Source organism: Dipodomys ordii, unplaced genomic scaffold (assembly GCF_000151885.1).
Source record: "Dipodomys ordii isolate 6190 unplaced genomic scaffold, Dord_2.0 Scaffold167, whole genome shotgun sequence".
In the NCBI taxonomy this organism is placed as follows: Eukaryota; Metazoa; Chordata; class Mammalia; order Rodentia; family Heteromyidae; genus Dipodomys; species Dipodomys ordii.
In genome coordinates, this window is record NW_012267383.1 from 2,321,000 (window position 1) to 2,345,607 (window position 24,608).

A 24,608-nucleotide genomic window follows, 5' to 3' on the forward strand; every position below is an offset into this window, starting at 1 on the left:
TGGAGATAGGAGTCTCACGGTCTCTCCTGCCCTGGCTGGCTTTGAACCGCGATCCTCAGATCTCAGCCTCCTGAGTAGCTAGGATTACAGGCGTGAGCCACCAGCGCCCGGCTATGAGTTTTGTACAGTTAGGTATAACTATAATTTTTTGATTTTCAGCATTCTAATATTAAATGTTCTACTTTGGATGGACATACCAATGTTTTCTAATTTGATGCTACTGTGGCTTGAAAATGACTCATCCACCAAGACTCAAGTGTTGAGTGTCTAGTGCTCAGTGCAGCGTTCAAAGGAGATTGTAGGAGGTGAGTGGGACATAAGGGCTCTGATCTCAGCAATCGATAAAACCAGTTCTGAGGTCACAATCTGAATGAAATACTGGAAGGTGATAGATACAAGAATAGGGATACAGGTAGACCCACTGCAACAACGAGATGTACAAGATGATATGTTGAAAAACGAACTTTACAATTTGACGGGGGGGAGGGAGAGAGGGGGGGGGGGGGGGGGGATGTGAAGGGGAAACAAAGGAGGAGGCAACAATGCTTGATAAGAAATGCACTCATTACCTTGCCCATGTAATTGTAACCCCTCTGTAGGGTACTTTCACAATAAATTTTTAAAAATAAAGAATAGAGATCTATCTGGAGAAAGTAGATGACTAGGGAGGGAATGCCCTATAAGGGTAGATCTTGTCCCCTAATTTCTTCCTTCCTTTTCCCCACCACCTTTCTCCTTTTCCTCCTCTCTTCATCCTTTCCTTCCCTCCCCTTTCTCCTCCTCCTTCTCTTCCTACTGACCAGGTCACTATGAGATGGGAAGTTTTTATCTTTATGATATATTTCATACACAGGCTCAAAAATTTGGAGCCAGGCCACCATGGACTGAAATCTCTGGAGCCATGAGCCTCTTTTAAGTTTATTTTTTCTCAGGTATTTTATGACAGTTACAGAAAACTAGCACATGGCTGTTATAATCAATGTTGCCATGAACATTATTTTACACATTTTGGGGTTAGACAGTACTAAAGTTTGAACTCAGGGCCTACACTTGCTAAGCAGATACTCTACCACTTTGGCCATACTACCAGCCCTTATTTTACACATTTTTTAAAACACAACTAAAGAGCATTTCAAACTGCTATACTAGTACTAATTGCCCATGGTCAGCTTAAGTAGATTTTTTTAGTTTGCCCTCACCCTCAGCATCACCAATATTTTGTTGTACATGACCTTAAATAAGAAATCTAAAATTATGCAGTCAGTAAATATGTTATTTGTTCTATGCTTATATATTTGTTAACTTTCAATGCTATTTCCATGAGACCACAGCAACACTACATATTAATTCCCTAATTAAGAGAAATATGCCAAAGATACAAGGTTATTCTCGTAACAATGAAAAATTGAGAAGAAAATAACTGCTTACACAAATAATGGTATATTGACAAGAATACTAGGTAACCAGTACAATGAATTTGGAAGGGCTATGAGTATTTCTAAAGAAATTTCTCTGAGTTACAATGGAAGAACAACATATAGTACAATAATCTGTAGAAAAAGATCACGTATTTTTAAATGCTGGAAGATCACTGAATGGTTCAGAAAAAATAATGTAAAACTAGCTGTATCAGGAGAGTAAGACAAAAGATTTTCATTGTATAGCTTTATACTGTTGTCCTTTCTTGTTATGTGTGTGTGTGTCAATCTATCAAAACCATAGGAGTAAAATGTATATTCTGTAATGTAAAGTATGATTCAGAAGGGTAACTAAATGGAAGTATAGATTGTCCTAAATATGCTAGATAAGGATTCAGATATACTGAGCCAAATACAGTATAAAACTTGTTGCAATTTTGCTAATTTACAATTATAATGCTAAAGACTCCAAATATTTTCATATTAAGAAATGTATACTGCCAAACTTTCTTATCCAGTAATATACAAAAGATTCAACAATGTTATTTTTAAATCATCTTCAGTTAACCAGAAGAAAGCATAACTATTGGTAATGCTATAGAACACCAACAAATAAGCCAAGCAAGAGCATAACGCCATAGTACCAGCAGCAAAAAAAGAAAGAAAGAAAAAATCCTAGAAAGCACACCACAGATGTCTTGTGAAAAAAGACTCAGTGGTGGAGCACTTGTCTAGCATGAATGAGACCCTGAGTTTCAACATTTTTGAAGCCTTTTTTTTCTTTTTTTTTTTAGTTTTTTGGTCATGGGGCTTGAACTCTGGACCAGGGCACTGTCCCTGAGCTCTTTAGCTCAAGGTGAGTGCTCTACCACTTGACCCACAGCGCCACTTCCGGTTTTCTGGTGATTAATTGGAGATAAGAGTCTCACAGACTTCCCTACTCAGGCAGGCTTTGAACCATGACCCTCAGATCTCAGCTTCCTGAGTAGCTAAGATTCGTGTGAGCCACTGGGCCTGGCTTGAAGCTAAATTTTAAAAAGAACAAATTCAGAATCAGATAAGAAATACAGAGAGCTATATAAATTACTGCATCCCAACTGGAAACATTAAAATGCAAAGCAGGAATAAATTTCCCTTAAGTATTATGGTTTTTCCCACAATATATACATATATGTACATATATGTATACATATACATATATGTACATATGTGTACATATATGTACATATATACATATATGTATATATTGTGGGAAAAACCATAATATGTACATATATGTATATATACATATATGTGTATGTATACATATGTATATGTGCATATATGTATATATGTACATATATGTATATATACATATATGCAAATATGTGTATATATGTACATATACATATATACATATATGTATGTATGTGTGTATATACATATATGTGTATAAATACATGTATATGTATATACACATATACGTATATATACATATATACATATATGTATATATACGTATATGTATATATATGTGTATATATATATTGTGGGAAAAACCATAATACTTAATATACATATATATGCATATATATGTATATATATACATATATGTATATATAGCTATGTTGTTAACGGGGTTTTATTTGTGAGGGATGGGGGGTACGAGCACATGTATACTGGCTTGAACTCAGAGCATGGGTGCTGTCCCTTAACTTTTTGCTCATTGGTACTCCACCACTTGAGCCATAATCCCATTTCTGACCTTTTAGTAGTTAATTGGAGGTATGACTTTTCTGTCCAGGCTTTGAACCACAATCCTCAAATCTCATATTCATCAATAGCTAGGATTATAAGTGTGAGCCACTGGCACCCAGCCATAGCTATGTTTCTAAAAAAAAAAAAATGTACTTGTTACATTAGTATTGTGTCAGGTGGATCAATGCAGTTGAAACCAGATAGCATGATTTACCCAGAAGCTACTCATATTACAGATGATAACTGGAATGGAATAGAATCAAATAAACTGGAATAGAATAGAATATCAAAATAAAGTGAAAAACAGATCAGAACTCAAAATCCAGAGGAGAATTTGGATATAATCAAGTTTTTCAGATTATCTAACTGGAATTCAGAGAAGTTACACAGTTGAAGGCAAAGCCGCAATTTCTCACTTTACAATCAGGGGTGTTTGACCCTAAGTGACATTATAAACTTCTTAGGGATCATAACAAGCATCCTTGTATATCCTTACCATACCCATTAATGAGAACATGAGTTACCCTTAATTACTGAAAATCCACCTAAATATTAGCACTTATATTAGGGATTTAATGCCATTCATAAAGCATTTGCATACCATCCATAGAGACCTTGGGTCTAATCCCCACTACGCAAACTAAAAATAAAAATAAAAGGAAAGACTTATTAGTCACTATTTTACAGATGTCATCATTTTAGAGTTGGTTTAATGAACTGATTCCAGAACAAAGCAAGGTGACTTAAGAACTGGGGGGTTGGGGGTGGGGAGATATGGGCACAGGTAGGTAAATACAGGAAATAGAAAAAAAGAAGTTTTTCCATTCAAATAACCTCTGTAAAACACTAAGGAATGATTATGTTCTAATGGAAAGCCAGTGTGTGTTCTGACCAAAAAAAATTGTCTAATACAGATACAAAGTGGAGAGAAAGGGAAGCTTTTAAACATTATCTATATTGCCTGTTAAAACTCCAGGTATGTGAATATATAATGAACCATGAATTTTCTTAATGTTTATTATTACTCTGTGTAAACCATAGATGAATCCTCAGAAAAAAATAGTGCAACACTTTTTCCCCCTCAAACAAAATTTGTAGACTCAGATTCTGAGCTTTGCATAGATATGTAACACAGATTCTCCTGGAAAAACAGGGTTAGCAGAGGCTGGAATGGGGTATTAATAAAATGACCGATTTGCTGTCCTAGGTTTTCTTGGCCAGGAGAATGGAGAATGGAAAAGTTGAACCATGAAATCAAAAAGGCATCTGCCTTCCAGATTTCTCTCTGCCAATGTCTTAAGAAAAATGTTTGAACTTTCCTGTTGGCTTTGTATGCAAGTAGCTTGGGACACAAGGTGAACCACATCTAAGTTATTTGGTCCAGCATCTGCTGGTCCCATTCCCATGATTCCTTCTCAAGGGTCAGCCTATGACAGGCAGTTTAGTCTGCCCCCTGTATAAGCTGTTTTGAAGGAGCAAATTTGGATTAAAGTATCTATCTGGATCACTTTATTTATTTTTCCTTTAACGGTCAATGCATTCTAATGTGGTCTGTATAGTCCTACAAGAAACCTTAAAACATTATTGGAAAGGACAATATTCAAGGTTTTGCCTCCCACCTTGCCTTCTAGACAATTTACATTTATATATTTGAAAGTAAAAAGTGAACAGTCATTTGCCTTTAAAACAGTACCACCCACACTGTACAAAACAGCAAGAGCACAACACTTTCCGAACCAATATGCCTTTCTTCCTCAAAGAACTGAAGCTAGAGTTACTGGTGGAAGCACTTGCAGATGCTAATGACACATGTCATGGAACGTTCAGTCTTTTGAGGGAACAGCTTTCATTCAATATCACTGAAAACAGAAGGAAATCCAATATATAGTACACTTACAATGTGATAACCAAATGAATGAATGGTGAAAAGCTCAAGAATTAATTTAAATAAATTCCAGGAATTCTGAAACTTCGCCATAAGAAAACACAATGAGAAATTTATACTATTGCTAAACTAAGACTAGAAATCCTTAAATTTTTCAAGGTCAAAGAAACAGAAAGCTTTCCTTGAAAGGTAAAAATGGCCATCACTGCAGGTATACTTGTATTTATAGAGATATATGAAGATGAAAAGATAACAATTTTTAAACTTCTCTGCACTTAGTTCCTAAAGAGCAGAACAGTAGTAGTCTTAAAAATATTTGAAAGAAATATGTGGAAGCTAGATCTAAAATACACTGGGGCATAATAAATTACGCAGGGCTGTGGGCTTCGACACACAGAATGAGACTAAAGAAGCCGTTCTCAGGGGAGGAGTGCCTCTGGCACATTTAAAATACTAGTTACTGAGATGCATTCCAGGTAATGGAAACATGGGGGGGAGGCTTTGTTAGGGGTGGAGATGATTTTTTTCTTTTTTTTTTTTATTGTGAAAATACCATACAGAGGGGTTACAATTACATGGGCAAGATAATGAGTACATTTCTTATCAAGCATTGTTGCCTCCTCTTTGTTTCCCCTTCTTATCCCTTCCCTTCTGAGATGACTTTTTTTGTTTTGTTTGTTCTCTTTTCTGTCTTTTGGGAAGGCAAGGAGAGACAGAAATGGAGAGAGGAAGGAGGAACAAATGCAGGCATGGTACTCAGTATACACTATGTGGAAAATGAACTTTGCAACTTGTGGGCAGAGGGGAGGGAAACTGGGGGAAAGTGAAGGATGGGGTAATATTGTCCAAACAGAAATGTACTTATAACCTGACTTATGAAATGGTAAACCCTCTGTACATCACCTTCATGACAAAATTATATTAAGCAATAAAAAATTAAAATGTATCCAAGTTTAAATTTAAAAATTAAGGAAAAAATGAGAAAAACTAGAACACAAGTCAAATATTTACAATTTTTTTTCTAAACTATATGGCCCTATGACTATAAAAACTCCAAATTTCATTATATTTGATGACATACAAACTCTTAAATGAAATAAATGGAAATAAATAAATTAGAAGACAAAGGAAATAAGAGAATTAGTACTACTGTCCTATACTGAACTACATTTGAGCCTAACTTCTAATGATACCTATTAACATAGAGCAGAACATAAAGTTGGAATATTATTCAGACTAAAAGGGGAGATTTTGACAATCCTACTGAATGAACCTTCAGAATATTATTCTAAATGAAATAAGCAGTAGCAAAAATAATGCACAATTTTGCTAAATCAATTCAGATTCATACAAACAGAAAACATAATTCTGGTTATCAGGAATGAGGGAGAGGGGAAATGAGGGGTCATCTTGAATGGGCCTACAGTTTTGGTTTTACAGGATATGATACTAACCTGCACATGTGACACAATTAAGATGATAAATTTAGCAATATATATTTGGACACAATTTTTTAAAAAATGCATTGACATCAGCTAAGTTCTAAGCAAGTAGTACAGAGATAAAATTATAAAAGTACCTCAGAGGAAGCAACTGAGGAGATACAGAGCAAATTTAGAAAGTATTATGTCATTTCGTAAAAGAAGAAGAAGGCTGAGCTGAGCAGATGGGAGATGAGGGGATGTGCTAAGATTCAGGAAGAATGGCAAAGGCATGGGAAACCACACACGGGAGATGAGTCCACAGGCTTCGAACACCAGGGCCACGGAAGGTGGAATGCGGGGTGAAGCAATGATTTAAGGAGACAACTAGGAAGGGAAGGGCCTCAACAAAAGCAATTCTTCCTCGGCCCTAAGGTCTCTGCTCAGAACACTTACCTCAGCTTTGAACTGCCTGGCTTCCTGTCCACAGGCCCCTAATATCCCTTCTCAAAGGAGGCTCTTCCTTACCACTGTATTTATGTGTTTGCTTATGGGCTTGTTTCTCACCTTCTCCCAATGGAATATAAGCTCTCTAAAATCAGGACCTGAGTTCTGATTTGTCCTATACTCCCAACATACGTTTGCAACCAATAAATGTTTGAAAATGAAAAGAAGAAAGAAAGAAAGAAGGAAGGAAGGAAAGAAGGGAGGGAGGGAGGGAGGGAGGGGGAAAGAAAGAGAGAGAAAGAAAGAGAGGGGGGAGGGAGAGGGGAAGGGGACAGGGAAGGGGTGGGGAAGGGGTCTATTCTTTGGATACCTTCACTGAAATAAAGTAACAAAACTCTGCATGTTTGTGGAAAATAAAAGTAAAAGGAGAAACTGATTTCATATTAACGCATTTTCTAGTTCCTATGGTAAGCGAAACATGAAGATACATATCACAAATGAGATGCTATATTGTAATGGGACACATGCCTACAAATAATTGTGGGTAAAGTCAATAGATAAGCTGGTCACTGGTGGCTCATGCCTGTAATCCTAGCTACTCAAAAGGCTGAAATCTGAGTACTGAGATTCAAAGCCAACCCAGGCAGGAATGTCTGAGAGACTCTTATCTCCAATTAACCAGCAAAAAGCCAGAAGTGGAGGCATGCCTCAAGTGGTAGAACATCAGCCTTGAGTGGATAAAGCCAAATGAAAGAACCAGGCCCTAAGTTCAAGCACCATAACAGCAGATTCAAGATACATTTTAGCCATCTTGGAGTAATTACTGAAGATTTCCAAGGTCCATACATGTGGAAAGAAAGTTTACTTTTATGGTCTTCTCACTTATCGAGTATACTATTGCCACCACAGAATGAGCAACAATCAAGAAGAGTTAACTGAATCTACTCAAGGAATCAATCACCCACCCAGAGACCATTACTGAACACTGACTGACTAGTGAGGTATTGAGCCATCATGAGCACTGCCAGCATTTTGGAGGAACCACTGTATAAATGATGTTGAGACAGTGAAAGCATTTTCTTAAGGACTGCAGGATATAAGCAGACACTTGCAGAGGTACACTGGTCCTACTGAGCTCAACATTATATAATAATTAGCCTGGAAAACAGAGAATCTTATTTCCAAGTAACCAGCAAAAAGGTAAAAGAGGAAGTGTGGCTATAGTGGTAGAGCACCACCATGATTAGAAAAGCTAAACAAGTATGTGAGGGGCTGAGTTCGAGCCTGGGCACTCGTATAAAGAAAAAAAAATTACAACTAAAATGGAATCTGCAAGACTAGATTTCATCCCTAAACATATCTATCAGTATTAAAACTCACAACTTCTTTTTTCAACCACCCCTTTTCAACTGCACAAAAACCAGAACAAGGCTGTGCTTCCTACTTTACAAAAAACAAACTCTCACCACATTTAAACTCCTAGCCTGCTAGATAAATGTAATTTATTACCCCAACTCTTCCTGTGGTTGGATGGTTTATGGTTTCCATTGTTATCCTAACCTGTTCATTGATTCAGTTACTACTCCACTCATTTTCTCCATTTTCATTCACTCTGAAAATATTTACTTAAGGTCAACTATAAACTATAAGGAGGATCAAAGTCCAGGCTGGCCTAAGGGGAGAAAAAAAGAGAGAGAATATATTTGAAAAGTAACTATAGCAAAAAATGGCGGGGGTCTGGTTGAAGTGATAGAGTGCTCTCCTAGCAAGCATCAGAGCCTGTGTTCAAATCCCACCACCACCAAACATATGTGTATACCTAGAGAGCAAGAGATCAAATCATTTTGATTAGGTAATATCCAACCCAATAAAACTTACGATCCAACATGGAAGTCACATAATAAGTTCCACGAAGACATGAAAAGGTTCCCTAGGAAAAGTTCCTAGAAAAACAACTATTAAAGCAAGAAATAACACATTAAAGGGAAAATCAGCATGATAAAAGGGGAAATAGGAGAAAGAGAATGGGAAGCAGGGAGAATTTCAGGCAGGGGAAACAATATAGAACGCAAAAATAAGCATCTGAACTACATACTCCTTTTGGATTTCAGCCTTTGATATGTCTTCCCACTGTTCCATCTCTGCCTGTTGAAATCATCTGAGTCTTTCAAAGGCCAGATGGACAATATAAATACCCAGCCTGAAGAATACTGCCTCACTCATGCCAACCATCAGATACACACTTGCTAAATGCACAGATGACAAAGTCATTCTTTCTCCAATGACAAATGTGCTTCACATTACAAATAGGCATGTGCCTGCCTTTGCCCTTGAAGCCAAGATTAGAGTATGTTCTGTCTCTTTCTCTAACCTAAAAGTCTGTAATGCACAGCAAGCAATTGGTAAATATTTGTAAGCGAATAATTTTAATTGTCTCCTGACGTTCCAATGATTTGACAAAAAAAAATTACCAAGTTTCAAATATTATTCAGACATGAATAAGAGAATTGTAAGTCTTCTAAGATATATATTTCAACAATAGAATTCTTTTGTTGTTGTTGTTGTTGTTGGTCGTGGGGCTTGAACTCTGGGCCTGGATGCTTTCAGCTCTTCATTTTTATACATAATTCCTTTAATGGATATATGTGCTGGGAACTGAGCTCAAAGCCTCAGACATGGTATGCACAAGCTCTACCACTGAGCGCTATCCCAATACTTTTGGATGCTTTTATTACAAAGCAATTTCTAAATTTAAATTTTAATGGCTTTATTTGTTAACTAATAAACAAAACAACCTAAAACAAGTACATTGTACCTCAATCTCCTAAACTAAGATTAATTTTTAAGTGAAAATTATACTTCAATGTCTTTTTTTGTTCCAATTATCATTTTTTAGAATTAGGGTTCAAGTTGCCATCATGGAATTTGTTTTTTATTTTTGTTTTTGTTTTTAATGGTCCTGGTATTTGAACTCAGGGTCTGGGCTCTGTCGCTGAGCTCTTTTACTCAAGACTAGTGCTCTACTCCTTGAACCACACTTCCACTTCTGACTTTTTAGTGGTTAATGGGGGATAAATCTGATGACCTTTTCTGCCCAGTTAGCTTCAAGCCTCAGTCCTCACTTCTCATCCTCCTGAGTAGCTAGGATTACAGGCAGAGCCACCTGTGACTAGACTTTTATTATTAAAACAATAACTAACCTAGAGATTCAATCTGAGGCATTTCAATTTCCAGCTCAGAAAAGATGAAGTGAAATAGGCTTTGACAAAAGCAAAAAGGTAAAATGAGAAAAATACTTCCTAGTTGCTATGCACCAGTACCTGCAGGAAAGGCAGCCCAAGGAATAGCAGGAGATATTGTTTGGGTTTCACCATTTTCTCCATCAAAAGTCTCTGCAGCCTAAGAGAGCAAAAGCAAGATTGTTTGAGAAGGTACAAACAGTAGAAGTGATGGCACACCTAACATGTGATCAAGCTAACAAACACCCAGTTGCTTCTCTGTCCTCATGACCCTCCTCCTCCCACTCAGTGCGCCCATGTCTTATTGGTTTCAAGTAAAAACTGTCATCTTTTTTTTTCTGTCTTTCCTCTTATCAAATACATCTCCTATCAGAGAAATTTTTATTTCATATATCCATCACATTTTCGCTTGTGAACTTTGGATCTAACTATTCTATTTATCTTATCACAACACTAACCTAGCTATGTAGGAAATATATACATATATATATATATATGAAAGAGGATCAAAGTCCAGAATGGCATGAGACTGTATTTGAAAAGTAGCTAAAGCAAAAACTGGGCAAGTTTCAAGTGCCTGCCTGGCAAACATGAGGCCACATGATCAAACCCCAGATCCAGGAAAAATATGCCATACATAAAGAGACCAAAACATCTTATTTAATTATCCAAAGCTTCTTTAGTGATTAATCTATAAAAACAAAAATGAAAGTAGGAGCTAACTCTGTATCTTCTTTCTAACAGGGAACCTCTTGAAAATCCCTAAAGCTGACATTTGCAATGAAGAAACACTCCTACTCCAAGATAGTAAATTACTGAGTATTGAGTCTGTGGTAAGAGTGCAGTACTTTATGAGAATCAGGTGACCCAGTCACTGAAAAGTTATTACTGAAAAATTAGACCCCTGACCTCAATTTGTATTCGTATTCTACCCTAGCTGTCTCATAAAAGGAGCTGAATGGGGCAGTCTGCCACAGAAGCACAGAGGCTAATGGCTACTCTCTACAAACTATGAAAAGTGAGCTAATAACCACAATTCAACTGTAATGTGAGCTAATACTGTATCTAAGTAGCATCAAAAGGATAGATGTATGGAAGGTAAACACTGGGGTGGAACTGTCACTCTAATGAGCACATATGTGTGTGCATATATTATATATAATACAGAACATATACTGTAATATATGTAAATAAAATTTGTACTATAAGCCAGGCACCCATGGCTCACGCCTGTAATCCTAGCTACTCAGGAGGCTGAGATCTGAGGATTGTGGTTCACAACTAGCTTGGGAAGGAAAGTCCATGAGACTCCTATCCAGTAAACCCCCTGAAAAAAAGAAGCGGTGCTATGACTCAAGTGGTAGAGTGCTAGCCTTGAGCTGAAGAGCTGAGGGACAACACTCAGGTCCAGAGTTCAAGCCCCATGATGGAAAAAAAATGTACTATATAACATATGTGCCACATATGTATATAATAGATATATACATCTATAACATGTCATGTGTTTTATATAGCACATATTATAAATTATATATCACATACACTATCTTATATATTAGATAACATGTTTAACCATTATATATATTATATATAACAATTTCCAAATGATAAACGAAACCAAATAATAATCTGAAACATTTATCTCCCTCAGAATTGAAGGAATTCTAACAAAATATTTCAAGCAACATGAAAAATATTCTACCACCTAATAAAATATGTATCGTAAAATGAAAACAATACTCGAATTGTTAAACATAAAAATTAAAAAGTTTCAGATAGGACACAAGGAAGCAGTATGCCCATACACTGAAGTCCTCCATAATGACAGATTGTAATAAGATAAACAGAACAAGAAGTGGCTCAGAGTGGTAAAGTGCTATCTTTGAGCAAAATGGCTCAGGGACAGCACCCAATCCCAGAGTTCAAGCACAAGGACTGGCACCAAATATATATATATATATATTACACATACAATATATATATGAACAGAACAAGGAAGCTAAAATCTCATACCATATTCTATGTAATTCAGAAACACTGTGTGCATACTTTGTGTAGCATTAATTATACTCATTATTTACAATTCCATTTTTACCAAATCCAAATATTTTTAAAATCCCCTTTGAAAACCTGAGAGAGAAAAGGGGTGAGGGAGAAAGAAAAGAAAGAAGAAAAGGAAGGGAGGGAGAGAGGAAGAGAAGGAGGGATAGGAGGGAGGGAAAGATTACAAAGCTCACTTGATGGTAGTTCCAGTACTTAAGCTCAGGCATCCTGAGTCTTAATCCAGAGATTTTCCTGCAAGACTATACTGGCTCCATAAAAATAACTGGGTTATAAAATGTTTCAATAAAGTGAACACACATTGAAAAGGATTAAGGAAAAGACACTACCTCTTCAGCTAATAATTTCCACTTAGGAAATCGCCAACAGAAACCTGACAGAGTATTCTAGCAATGCAAACATACCAATCAGCTTCATACACCACGGGCTGTGCATTTCACATACTATATCAGCTCACTACAGGTGTGACCAGGCAGAGTGTGCAGGGTCGGCAAGTCACCCCTCAGCTCCCAGGGATTCTGGAAGACAGGGGCCTAAGCAGCAACCTCTCCTGCTGGCAGTTGGCTTCAGTACTCTATTGGTATCACTTTATTACCTCCATTTAAACCATTCCTATGGGCAAAACCAAACTTTAATGATCATGAATGACTTTTCACTTTCAAGAGGATCATATTTTTTCCTTCATTTTCTTCTATCTCATTTTTGTGTGCGTGTGCCATTACCGGGATTTAAACTCAGGACCTGGGCACTATCACTGAACTTTTTGCTCAAGGGTAGTACTTTACCACTTTAACACAGCTCCACTTCTGCCTTTTGCTGGTTAATTGGAGAGAAAGCATCTCATGGACTCTGCCACACAGGCTGGGGTCAAACAGCAATCCTCAGATCTCAATCTCCTGAGTAGCTAGGATTATGGGTGTGAATTATCTGTGCCCGGCTTTCATTTCATTTTGCTTTTCAGAATCACAAAGTGATTGAGACACAATGAGGAATACCAATGAGAAATGGTATGTTTTTCAAAATAGTTAGAACCCTGCAGAGTTAAAAACATAATAACAACACCAATACATACCTCAAAACCACCAAAATCATCATCATCCATTCTTCAGGCAGCACCTGGAATAATATCCAAAGACAATGAAATAAGCCTCAATTCAGTCATTTATGTGGAGATATTTTTCCAATAGTAAATGTACATACATTCTGATTCATAAGACTATTTCATTTGACTTGAAAAAGAAGTTAACTATATGTGCATTTTTATCACCAAGAAAATTAGTAATTGGCTTTCCTTTTTGGCAAAATGAGCAATTTCAGGAACCATGTATTTTTGCCACTTTATGTTGAGACTCCAGGAGTGGAAAAAATATTCTTTTACATTTTAATTTGCTTTCCCAAATTGGCACTGGGGCTCAATTCAATAATGCTTCCTGCTTTTTGCATCTATCCCTCAGCTGACTGGCAATATCAGCACAAACTCCAGCTAAGAACAGGGCTGTGGTGAATTTTTGGAAATCTGTCCTCCACCACAAAGGTTCCTCCCCCCCCTTCTCCCCCCATCCCAGTTTCATGGGCCGGGGCTGATTTAGATTTTCAAAATTGATCAGCATATTTGAATGGAGGCCACAAGTTTGGGAGCATTTTGATATGTTTTATTTTTAGCTGAAACTGCTTTTGCACTTTTGGAAAAAAATATGGAGCAAGTTAACTAGGCTGATCAAGATAAATCAAGTCATGTATTCGTGGGAGACTGAGGATGAGAAAAACACAAGTGAATATCCAGAATTCCTCTCGACTTCATCCTGACAGTACAGAAGAAATAAAGCAGGAGAAGAGAGGCTTTGCTTTGTCCTAAATGTGTCTTTTAAAAGGGAAGGATGAAATGTGGGCTAGAACCTGAAAAGTTAAAATAAACTCAGGTGGCATACTTGAAAATGGAAAGTAAACTTTGTACAAACTCTGGACCTCCACTAGGGCGCCTATAATTGTGAATTGGTAGTTCTAGGTAACATTCTGGTCAGTATGAACTGGTTCCAATTTGTATTTTTTTTAAGTAAACACACCCAAATATTCATTAGAATATCCTTGACTCATTACTAAACGAAGAACTCATTACAGGAAAGCAATCCTCTCCCACTTCTTAAAAAAGCTATAAAAATTAACATATGTTCAGTAGCAGTCTTAAAGGCATTTTCTTTTCTACAGCTTGACTTTATGGAACCTTCTGTAGCATGCCCTAGCTAAAGCTCACCCTAATGCACCAAAAGAAAACTACAAAAACTGTCAAAGGAAAGTAATGACAAAACACACAGAACTGAAGGATTTTTTTAACAGGCAAAGATAATTTATTTTCATAGAAACTCAGTGGGTAAAGACACTACAAGGAATTTATGTAGACAGAAATAGATTATTGAATTAACCAGAATATCTCCATTGCCCACAACTTAACCATCTGATGAAACATCCTTAAAAGATGCATTTCTCAAAAATTAATAAATAAAGCTAAGCAAGTCATCTACACAAAGCACTTACAAAATATAAACCAGATTTTCAGCAACTCTCGATACTGGTCGGTTTGAAATGGAATGCACGTGAATTTTGCATAGTGAATGCACAGAATCTGTGTGTGATCACATTTTTCATGATGAATGATATGGATACTGAGAATTAACCAAGTCAAACTATAAAGCCAACTTTGTCTTTTCCATGTTCATCCCACAAATCTCATGAGACAATTAAAAAAATATTTTTAGCTTTTACAAATGCCATGATTAAATACTATGGTTTCAAAAGAATGGAATTTTTAGAGTTATGCTCTTATGTGTTTTCATAAGTCACAACCCAACAAATTAGGTGGAAGAGGCCTGAAAATTTGAAAACAAAGACAAATACCAAGGCGGAGCAATCATTTCAGCTTGTTTGCCTGTGGTAATGAATCAAATGCCATTAGATTCCTAAGTGCAGATCTAGATCCAGAAGAGAACATGTGTGTGAATACTCATGTCCTCATAGTCCAGCACTCTGCATCTTCACTATGGATGGCAGACTACGATTTCCTTTCTTTTCACCTTGGAATATATTTTATTTTAAAATGTGTGTCTTGGATGTCTTAAAAATACAGTGCTAGGGAAATGCATATTAGCTTTGAACATTTCAAAGCGGGGACCAACAAAAATTTGTAAAATTTACAAAATATAAAAGTGAAAATTGTAGGATTTTTTTTGTTTTGTTTTTGGTGGTGGGAGGGGGGGACAGGTTTTTTGTTTGGTTGGTTTTGTTTTTGTTTTGTGGTGCCAGTCCTGGGGTCTAAAAACTCAAGGCCTGGGTACTGTCCCTGAGCTTTTTGGCTCAAGGTTAAAGCTCTAACACATGAGCCACAGCTACACTTCTGGGTTTTTTGGTGGTTAGCTAGAAGTAAGAGTCTCATGGACTTTCCTACCCAGGCTGGCTTTGAACCTCAATCCTCAGATCTCAGCCTCCAGGGTAGTTAGGTTTACTGATGTGAGCCACCAGCACACAAAAAAAATTTAGTTTTTAAAAGAAAATATTCTAAGAATGGGCCTGTTGATGAGATTATTAAATTTAAAACATTATTTTCCAGCCTGGCACCAGTGGCTCATGCTTATAATCCTAGCTACTCAGGAGGCTGAGATCTAAGGATTGTGGTTCAAAGCCAGCCTGGGCAACAAAGTCCATGAGACTTTTATCTCCAATAAACTACTCTGAAAAAGTGTGAAGTGGTGCTGTGGCTCAAGTGGTACAACATTAGCCTTGAGCACAAAGAAGCTGGGGGACAGCACCCAGGCCCTGAGTTCAAGCCCCAGGACCAGAAAAAAAAAATTTTTTAACATTATTTTCCCCAAAGTGTATTTCTACAAAAAAATGTCTACAATATTTCTGGAACTTGATATTATAGTTTTATAGTCTTATATACCTACAAAAATATGTACATACATAAGAAATGTACTAAGCTGGGCGCTGGTGGCTCATGCCTGTAATCCTAGCTACTCAGGAGGCTGAGATCTGAGGATCACAGTTCAAAGCCAGCCCGGGCAGGAAAGTCCATGAGACTGATCTCCAATAAACCACTAGAAAACCAGAAATGGTGCTGTGGCTCAAGCGGTAGAATGTTCACCTTGAGCTGAAGAGCTGAGGGACAGCACCCAAGCCCAGAGTTCAAGCCCCACGACCAACCAAAAAATAAATAAATAAATAAATAAATAATAAAATAAAATACAGAAGGAAAATGACTTACAACACAAAATGCTACAGTAAACTTAGCTAACAAAAAACTGGGTTAAGGAGAAAATAAGTTATGTCCAGACCTGTAATGTCTCAAAAACCATATCTATTTCCCAAACACTTTCTTAAGAAGATACAGTATGAAACAAGGGAAGAAGTCAAGAAAGAAAAAGGATGGTTAGGAAATAGGTGGTCCTGCTAAACTGAAAAGCACAAGGAAATCTCCCCGAGATGACATCAGCAAGCTGAACAATTCCCAGGATGCTTGAGTGGCAAGAAGAGAGACACTATTCAGAGGAGAGCCAACCAGAAAGCCCCTGGATGACAGATTCCAGCCAATAAAAGTAACACTCTTGTGTTTTCCAACCTGATAGGCATTTTGAAAAATGAGAGGAACAAAGATGTTAGATTAGTGAAAAGAGATGTAACCAAACAGAAAGAGAAGAGTTAGTAAGTTGGACAGGAAAAGTAAAGATTATACACGGAAATTTTCAACTGTGAATAGTATTTATACAGTCATAATAATGTAAACATTAAATAATCAACTATATTCAAAATCCCAATACAGCCATATAGAAAATAGAGGGAAAAAAGGAAGTTGATAAAAACTGTCTCATTTTCTGTATTAGACAATTGACGGAAATGAGTTGGAAAATAAAAAGGTAGCAATAAGGGCTGGGAAGGTGGCTCAGTGGTAGAGCACTTGCCTTGCATGCATGAGGCTCTGGGTTCCATTCCTCAGCACCACATAAGCAGAAAAAAACCAGAAGTGGTGCTGTGGCTCCAGTGGTAAAGCGCTAGCCTTTAGCTGAAGAGCTGAGGGACAGCACCCAGGCCCAGAAGCCCCATGACCAAAACAAACAAACAAAAAAAAAAAGCAGTAAGATAGACACTAATGGCTCACACCTATAATTCTAGCTACTCAGGAGGCTGAGATCTGAGAATCAAGGTTCAAAGCTAGCCAAAGCAGGAAAGCCCAAGAGACTCCATTCCCAATTAACATATATATGTATATAAATACATACACACACACACACACACACACACTCACACACACACACACACACACCCTGGATTAGAAGTGTGGCTCAAGTGGTAGAGTGCCAATTATGAGTGAAAAAGTCTTTAAAAGAACAAAATCCTAAACTGAGCTCCCATTCTGGCAGGCGTTCACACGCACGCGCACACACCCACACATACACACACACACCAATTTTTTTAAGATAACAATAATAAGCATGTTACTTAAAGATGCTAAATAAACACTATTCAACATGTGCTAAATGCCTTGCTTTCACAAAGTAAGAAATGTGAGATGGAAAAGCCAGGGAAAGCACAGGAAATTGTTCTGTTACATAGAAACAATTTTAAACTACCAGCATTATACACAAAATTGTGCTAGGTATGGTAGCTCATAGCTATAAACTCAGCTACTTGGGAGGGAAAGATACAAAGGATTTCAAGGCCAGTTGAGCAAAAAATTAGTGAGCCCATCATCTCAACCCATAAGCCTAGGATTGTAGTGAACACCTGTAATCTTAGCTATGAAGGAGGTCATAAATAAGAGGATTACAGTCGTAAGCCATTTGGGCTGGGCAAGTGGCTCAATGGTAGACAAAGTGCCTGGCAAAAATAAGGCCCTGAGTTCAAACCACAAAAAAATAAATAAAACCTTTCATGATCCAACCTATCGTTTTCATCAAATACTCTGGAAAAAAAATACTCAGTCTTCAGACAACTAACTACAAAAAAAGGCATAAATGTTTTACACAATGAATAAATTGGATTTTTTTATAATGTCAGTGATCTATTTTTCCCCCTAGTGCAAGTATTTGTACAGATTGTAAAATTGTAACTCTAGGCATCAAAGCTGTTCAAGAACAAAATCCAATAAAAAAAAAATTGAAGACCAACAGAAAAACACTCAGGTAAACGACTCCCCAAATTACAATCATGAAATTGGGCATCATTGTTTCACACCTATAATCCCAGGTGCTCAGGAAGGCAGTTGGAAGTCAGCCCAGGGAGAAAAAACTGTGAAACTCTTAACCTCCAATTAACCAGCAAAAAGCTGGAAGTAAAGCTGTGGTTCAAGTGGTAGAGTACTAGCCTTAAGCAAAAAGGCTAAGGAACAGTACCCAGGCCCTGAATTCAAACCTCTGTAATGGCACAAAACACACACACACACAACACACACACACACACACACACACACACACTCTAGCTCACTAAAATTAAAAATGAACAACCAGAACGGGAAAATATGGCAAAGTGTGGAATCAGCATTCCCTGGGACCAACAAGAGGTATGGGATATAAGTAAGGAAAGCTGGCAAAGGATAGGCAGACAGAATCTAGGAGAAAACAAAAATTATACAATCTTAAACCTCTAAAAAGGAATTAGAAGATTATAGAATATTAAACCTCAAACAGAGCCCAGACATAACTGGAAGAGCAATGATGAGACTGATGACTCAGATCCTCTGTGTTTTTTTCTTTTCCTTTTTTTTTTTCTCCCAATACATCTGACACAGCAATGGAACAAAACAGCAGTGGTGGTCTGTCATCCCCTCAAACAGCAGCATTAGAGACTTTCAGTACTTTATTTTAACCTGGGTGTGCTAGTCCACAGCAAAACCTGGGCAAGGCAGAAGGCTTTCAAAGTAAGGCTCCCTTTGCCACTAGAGGAATTAACACACCCATTTGCACTAGATCCCAGAATGGGACCTGAAATGAGAAGACAAAGCCCAGCCAGCAAGCAAGGAAGGAAAACTGAGTTTGGAGACTTGGTTTTGTTTATTTTGGTTATTTGCTTAATTTTTTTCCCTCCCATTAAGACCCCATCCCACCTCACCTTTCCTCCAATTCCTGACATTGAGCTTAGACACTTGTACCATCCCCATCCTCCTCTCACCAGGCATGTGTCCTCGCTCAACCTCTTTACTCCTAATAGCTTAGTACTAACACAAAAACTCAGCCCCCATTTAGCTATAGCATGCCTGGATATGGACATACAGTTACCAATGGTCCCCTACTCTATGTAAATATCTCACTTGGTTTTGAAAGCTCAAATTTACTGTATGAAGGGGAGAGGGACTAAAAGGAAGGGAAAGATGAATGGAAAGAGGAGCCACAGGTACATACAGTCATGATACTCAACACAGATGTATGAAAATAGAACTAGGAGATTTGAGATGGGTAAGGATAGACAGGATGGGGGAAATGATGGAAGCAGTGACACTGATCAAAATGCATTGTGTACCTAAAGGGACGTTAAACTGAAACCCATTTGTACAATTATTAGAAAATAACTTTAAAAAGAACAGCCATTTAAATTGAGATCATTTTTACAAGACTCTAATCATGTAAGATTCAAGTATCTTATCAGTTCAAGGAAATTATTTACATAAGTTCTTCTAAGAAATCTGGAGGTAATTCAGAGATGATGGTTGATCTTTTGTTCACTTCCTAGTACTGAGCAGAAAGTAAAAGATTAACTGAGCAGACCCTAGAACACACTAAGGGTTCAAAGAATATTTTGAATTAATGCTTTTGAAATAAGTGACTGAATGGAAGCAAATGAGTTGCTAATAGTTCCCACATGACTTCCTTCTCCCTATTATTTTTCTAATAAAAACACACTGGAACAGGACAGGAAAGATCATGCTGCCAGCACTAAAGCAGCTCCACCCATATTAAGGAGACTGAAGGCATCTATCTTAAAAGAAATTGCATTCTACTGCCTTCAAATATCTAATTATCATTGTGGGTGGCTAATTATGACACTTCCTATACAGCTGAATTAAAGAATAGTTACACTATAAATGCTACCACCAATGAACCTTTTTCAACAAGTCAAAACAAAATCCATTACATGAAAATACTCATAAATGATCAGATAAGAAAACGTCCCAATCACTAATGAGTCCAATAAGTAGAGCTTTTTCTTTACATACAGTTCTTCTGTATTGGAAATTGTTTTGTCTTTACCAATCTTCTTTCAGAAGACTACATAGCCCAGGAATTAACAACTACGAAACAAATGCACAAAAAGTGCAAAGCACCATGCAAACCCTTATCTACTTCCCACTCTTTGCTTTATTTGTACCTCCTCCAATTCTGTAAAGGCAATCTTGTCCCAGGTGCTATCTTCTAGCTCTTATCTCATTATTCTGCCTTTCAAAGAACCCACACACTTGTAATCTTAATGATCCCTATATATTACTCAAAATTAACCACTTGTCTGGGGCCAACCAAATGATGAACGTTTTTATGTGGCTCTACCTCTTCTAACTCAAATTATCACTCCATGAGTTCTGCTTCTATCTAGCAAAAATCACATCCCTGTTGTGTTAAGTGGGAAGAAACTCCACTTCCTCACCTTCTATTTTAGAGGTGCAGACAGGAGTTGGGGCATGAAAACATTCCCATGGTTAGATCGGCTCCCTGCCACCAATCAGCAGACTGGGTCTCCAGCCTAGTGAGAGAGGGGAGGGGAAAAACTATAGGCACTACTCTCACCATCACTGTCACCAGCAGTCTGCAGCCAGCAGCCATGCCTCCTCCTGTAGCAGCCCATTTCTTGCTTCGGTGCCATGAGGGCACCAGGATGGCAGGCACAGGATCCCCAGCAGGCTGGGCTGGGCCAGGCTGTGTTCTTCCTTAGCTTAAGTCACTCTAGGAGAACCAGTCCCCATCCCCTCTGGAACCCCTTTCTGGTCCACATGGAAAGATGAGGAACAAAGGGACAAGGGTCCTAACTCAAAAGCTTCCAGGTCATGAGTAAGGAACAGATAGAAAAATATCCACTCATTTAATAAAAATTAAAAAGCCTCTGGGAGATTTAAGATGATATCCTGTGATAGGCATTAAAACAAAGAACCCCGAGTTCATCTTTTTACTCCACAAAGGACAATTATAGTTAGCCTATGGATAAAACATTTGAGAGTATTCTAAACTAATGTAGACATAGTCAGACAGACAGACAGACAGAAAGATAGATATAGACATAAATATCTAGACTAATATATAAAGACTAAGATATAGATACATAGATTCACACACACATATATATACCTATACATATATATAGGCTAACAAATATTAGTTTATCAAACATTGGACACAAATTTCATTTCCCCCTGCAGAAAACAACTGATTAGTCAATGTGAATAATTTTCAGCATTTTTTTCATTTGAGCTCTTCTGTGGACCTAATTTAAAACATTTTCTGTGATATGCCTGTGTTTGTTTATAGGAGTACCTTTCAGATGGTTCTAAACCTGACTAAAAAGTTAGTATGTGGGGCTGGGAAGATGGCTCAGTGGTGGAGTGCTTGCCTTGCATGCATGAGACCCTGGGTTTGATTCTTCAGCACCACATAAGCAGAAAAAGCTGGAAGTGGCACTGTGGCTCAAATGGTAGAGCGCTAGCCTTGAGCTGAAGAGCTGAGGGACAGTACCCAGGCCGAGTTCAGACCCCACAACCAACCAGACAAACAAACAACAAAAAAAAGTTAATATGTAAAGGTTATTTTCTTTCCAAATATTTTTAAAATAAACATACTAGTTCTTATCTCAACCTGGTCTGGCTAAAACACAGGCATTCAAGAATGGGTGAGCTGGGAAAGATGGGAGTGAATGATGGAGAGGGTGACATTGATCAAAATGCATTAAACTCATAAACTGTCATGATGAACTGAAACCCCTTTGTACAACTACCTAAAGGGGAGAAAAAGAGAGGAAGAAAGAAAATGAGAGAGAAAGGAAGAAAGGATAAAACCCAATCCTAGAACTGAGGGGAAGTTTTACACACATGAATCTTGATATGTGTCCATTTTGTCATTACTATAATTTACAAAATGTGGGTTGTCTATTAACAGATATGTTTTCCAAATTCTTATATGATAGAAAAACAATTTTGAGACTCTGTAAGAATACTTTATTGGTAAAAGAAATAAGTTTGTGCAACTTCAAAGTTTTGTGAAATTCACTGCACAATGCAATTTACAAAGAAAGAAAAAATAGAAGAGAATGAGCAAATAAGAGAGATACAAGAAAAGTGTAGAAATACGTTTTGAGGAAAGGAGAAAGCAAAATGCTTGGATTTTACAAAGTAAGCTTTGTCCTACAGGACTATTCCAAAATGGGGGGAGGGTGGGGTGGGGAACAGGACAAATAAGCAATAGGCTCAAAAAAGTCACAAAGTGTAGGAGAAAATCTTTAAAAGACATATACAAAAGATGGAGATTATGAAAACCTTATGTATATAATTGTTAGGTTATAATTTTTAAATTAAAAAAATTTCTAAGGTCAAAATGTAGTATACTGATGTAAAGCTAAAACCTAATTCTCTATGTCTATAATAATAAAATTATCTTAAGAATGTTGCTCCTCTCTTAATAAATTTGCAAAACAAATGGCTTCAAGGAAATATTCTATGTTTAAAGAGATAATTGTGTTTCCTGATGACTTTGTCAGACTTTTGACAATTTACAAAACAGCCCTAACAAAATCAGTTTATTTAAACATTTATCAGTCTTTTATATGACCACCTTATAATTGTGGTGAAAAACATTTATCAGTCTTTTATATGACCATCTTATAATTGTGGAGAAACAACTATGACTTTAAAAGATCCTAATCGATTTCATGCACTGTATGTCTGCAACTGGAAGAATGCAGAGCTGGGTGTCTGAACTTTACCTAGATGTTGTCCCAATGTCTAAGGACTGAAAAACATGTGTACAATACATGTAAAATAATGGGCTAATGTTCTCTATTATCTGAAATGCATTATATCTAAACTTTTCTATAAAAACACAATCAATGCAAGTTTTGGCACATTTGCTATTTATGATTAATATATTTTTTATTTTAATTTTATTGTCAAGGTGATATACAGAGAGGTTACAGTTACATACGTAAGGTAGTGATTACATTTCTTGTCTAATTTGTTACCCCCACCCGTAATTAGTATATTTCAATGGTGTGCAGAGAGCACATTGTCATTTGAGCAGCCTTGTTATTTAATTTATGGCCTACAAATGTTTGCCTTAACTAAATGAGAGATCCACTTGTACATCAGGAAGCAAGCCTGAGAACACTCGCAGTGGGGTGGGAAACATCCTATTGAGAGCTGTATTGAGGCCTTTGCCCTAATCTGGTACATGACAGGACAGACATGGAATGATTCTGCTCAGATGCCTGAGGCCCATCTGTCTGTATTGATCATTTTGTATGGCCAGTGATAATGTTATAAATATCCAAATGGACCTTGGCAGAAGTGACAGACTAAAGCTAGGATTTTTGTCAGTGCTATATATCTATTATCCTACAAAGACAGACTCTAAATATGATATCTGTGATGCTAATTGTTGCTCGGTACTTTGTGTGTATGTTCCTAAAATACACGATAAATCTTTGAGAACACAAAGTTCAGGATTTTGACAAGCAGGTGTCCTCCAAGTTAGTGATGCTAGCCTGGGTCCATGCGTTCCAAACTGTGACAAGGACAGCTCGATAACACTGACAAGACTGCTGTCCTAAAATGCTGTACGCAATGAAAAAGACAAGACTGTCCTGTCAATTGCTAGTTAAACCTAATGTGAATGTTTGCTCTGGGAAGACAAAAGGAAATGAGGACAAGCCTGCCTCTTCCCCCGTCCTCCAGTATAACGCAAAATACCGGAGATTATGTGGAAGAGGAGATTTTCCAAAGATGGCCTCAAAAACATCTCTCATCCCACAGATCTTTCTCAGGATGGAATGCTCTACTCCTCCATTGACTGGAGGGAGTCTATCCACTACTCTTGACCAAGAATAGATTACTACTTCAACCAACTGGAAAAAAAAAAAAAAGCAAAAAGAGCTCTGTTAAAAAAAAAAAAAAGCCATTTTATTGTTCCCTCCCTATTCCCCTCCCTCCCTCCTTCCTTCTCCCTTATCCTTTCCCTATTCCCTTCCTCTCTCCCTCCCTCCTTTCCTACTCCCTCCATCCCTTCTTCTTCCTCTCTCTGTTCTATCTTTACTCTCTTTCTCACTCTCTCATTGCTTGCTCTTGGAACATAGATGCCATGATGAGAGAAAGACCAAACTAGCCCACACAGAGAAACCACATGGAAAAGCCACGTGTCAGTTTTCCAAATGACTGTCTAGTTGA

General features: G+C 37.4%; 1 protein-coding gene across 6 annotated transcripts in view; it reads right to left on the minus strand.

Annotated features, from left to right (window-relative positions):
• The window catches only part of Ccdc91 (coiled-coil domain containing 91), a 179,445-nt gene extending 155,156 nt beyond the window's left edge, over positions 1-24,289 (minus strand). For 2 of the 6 annotated variants that reach the window (XM_013033429.1, XM_013033428.1), the window contains exons 1-4: positions 24,135-24,289; positions 13,281-13,324; positions 10,229-10,307; positions 8,787-8,851 (exon numbers count right to left, since the gene is read on the minus strand). In XM_013033429.1, the coding sequence (XP_012888883.1) occupies positions 8,787-8,851; positions 10,229-10,307; positions 13,281-13,306 (170 nt within the window). In that variant the 5' untranslated portion in view covers positions 13,307-13,324; positions 24,135-24,289. Of the gene's footprint in view, positions 1-8,786; positions 8,852-10,228; positions 10,308-13,280; positions 13,325-24,134 lie in introns of those variants that run through there. The other 4 variants (XM_013033434.1, XM_013033430.1, XM_013033431.1 and 1 more) reach the window with 4 other exon arrangements.
• Between the last annotated feature and the right edge of the window lie 319 nt (positions 24,290-24,608).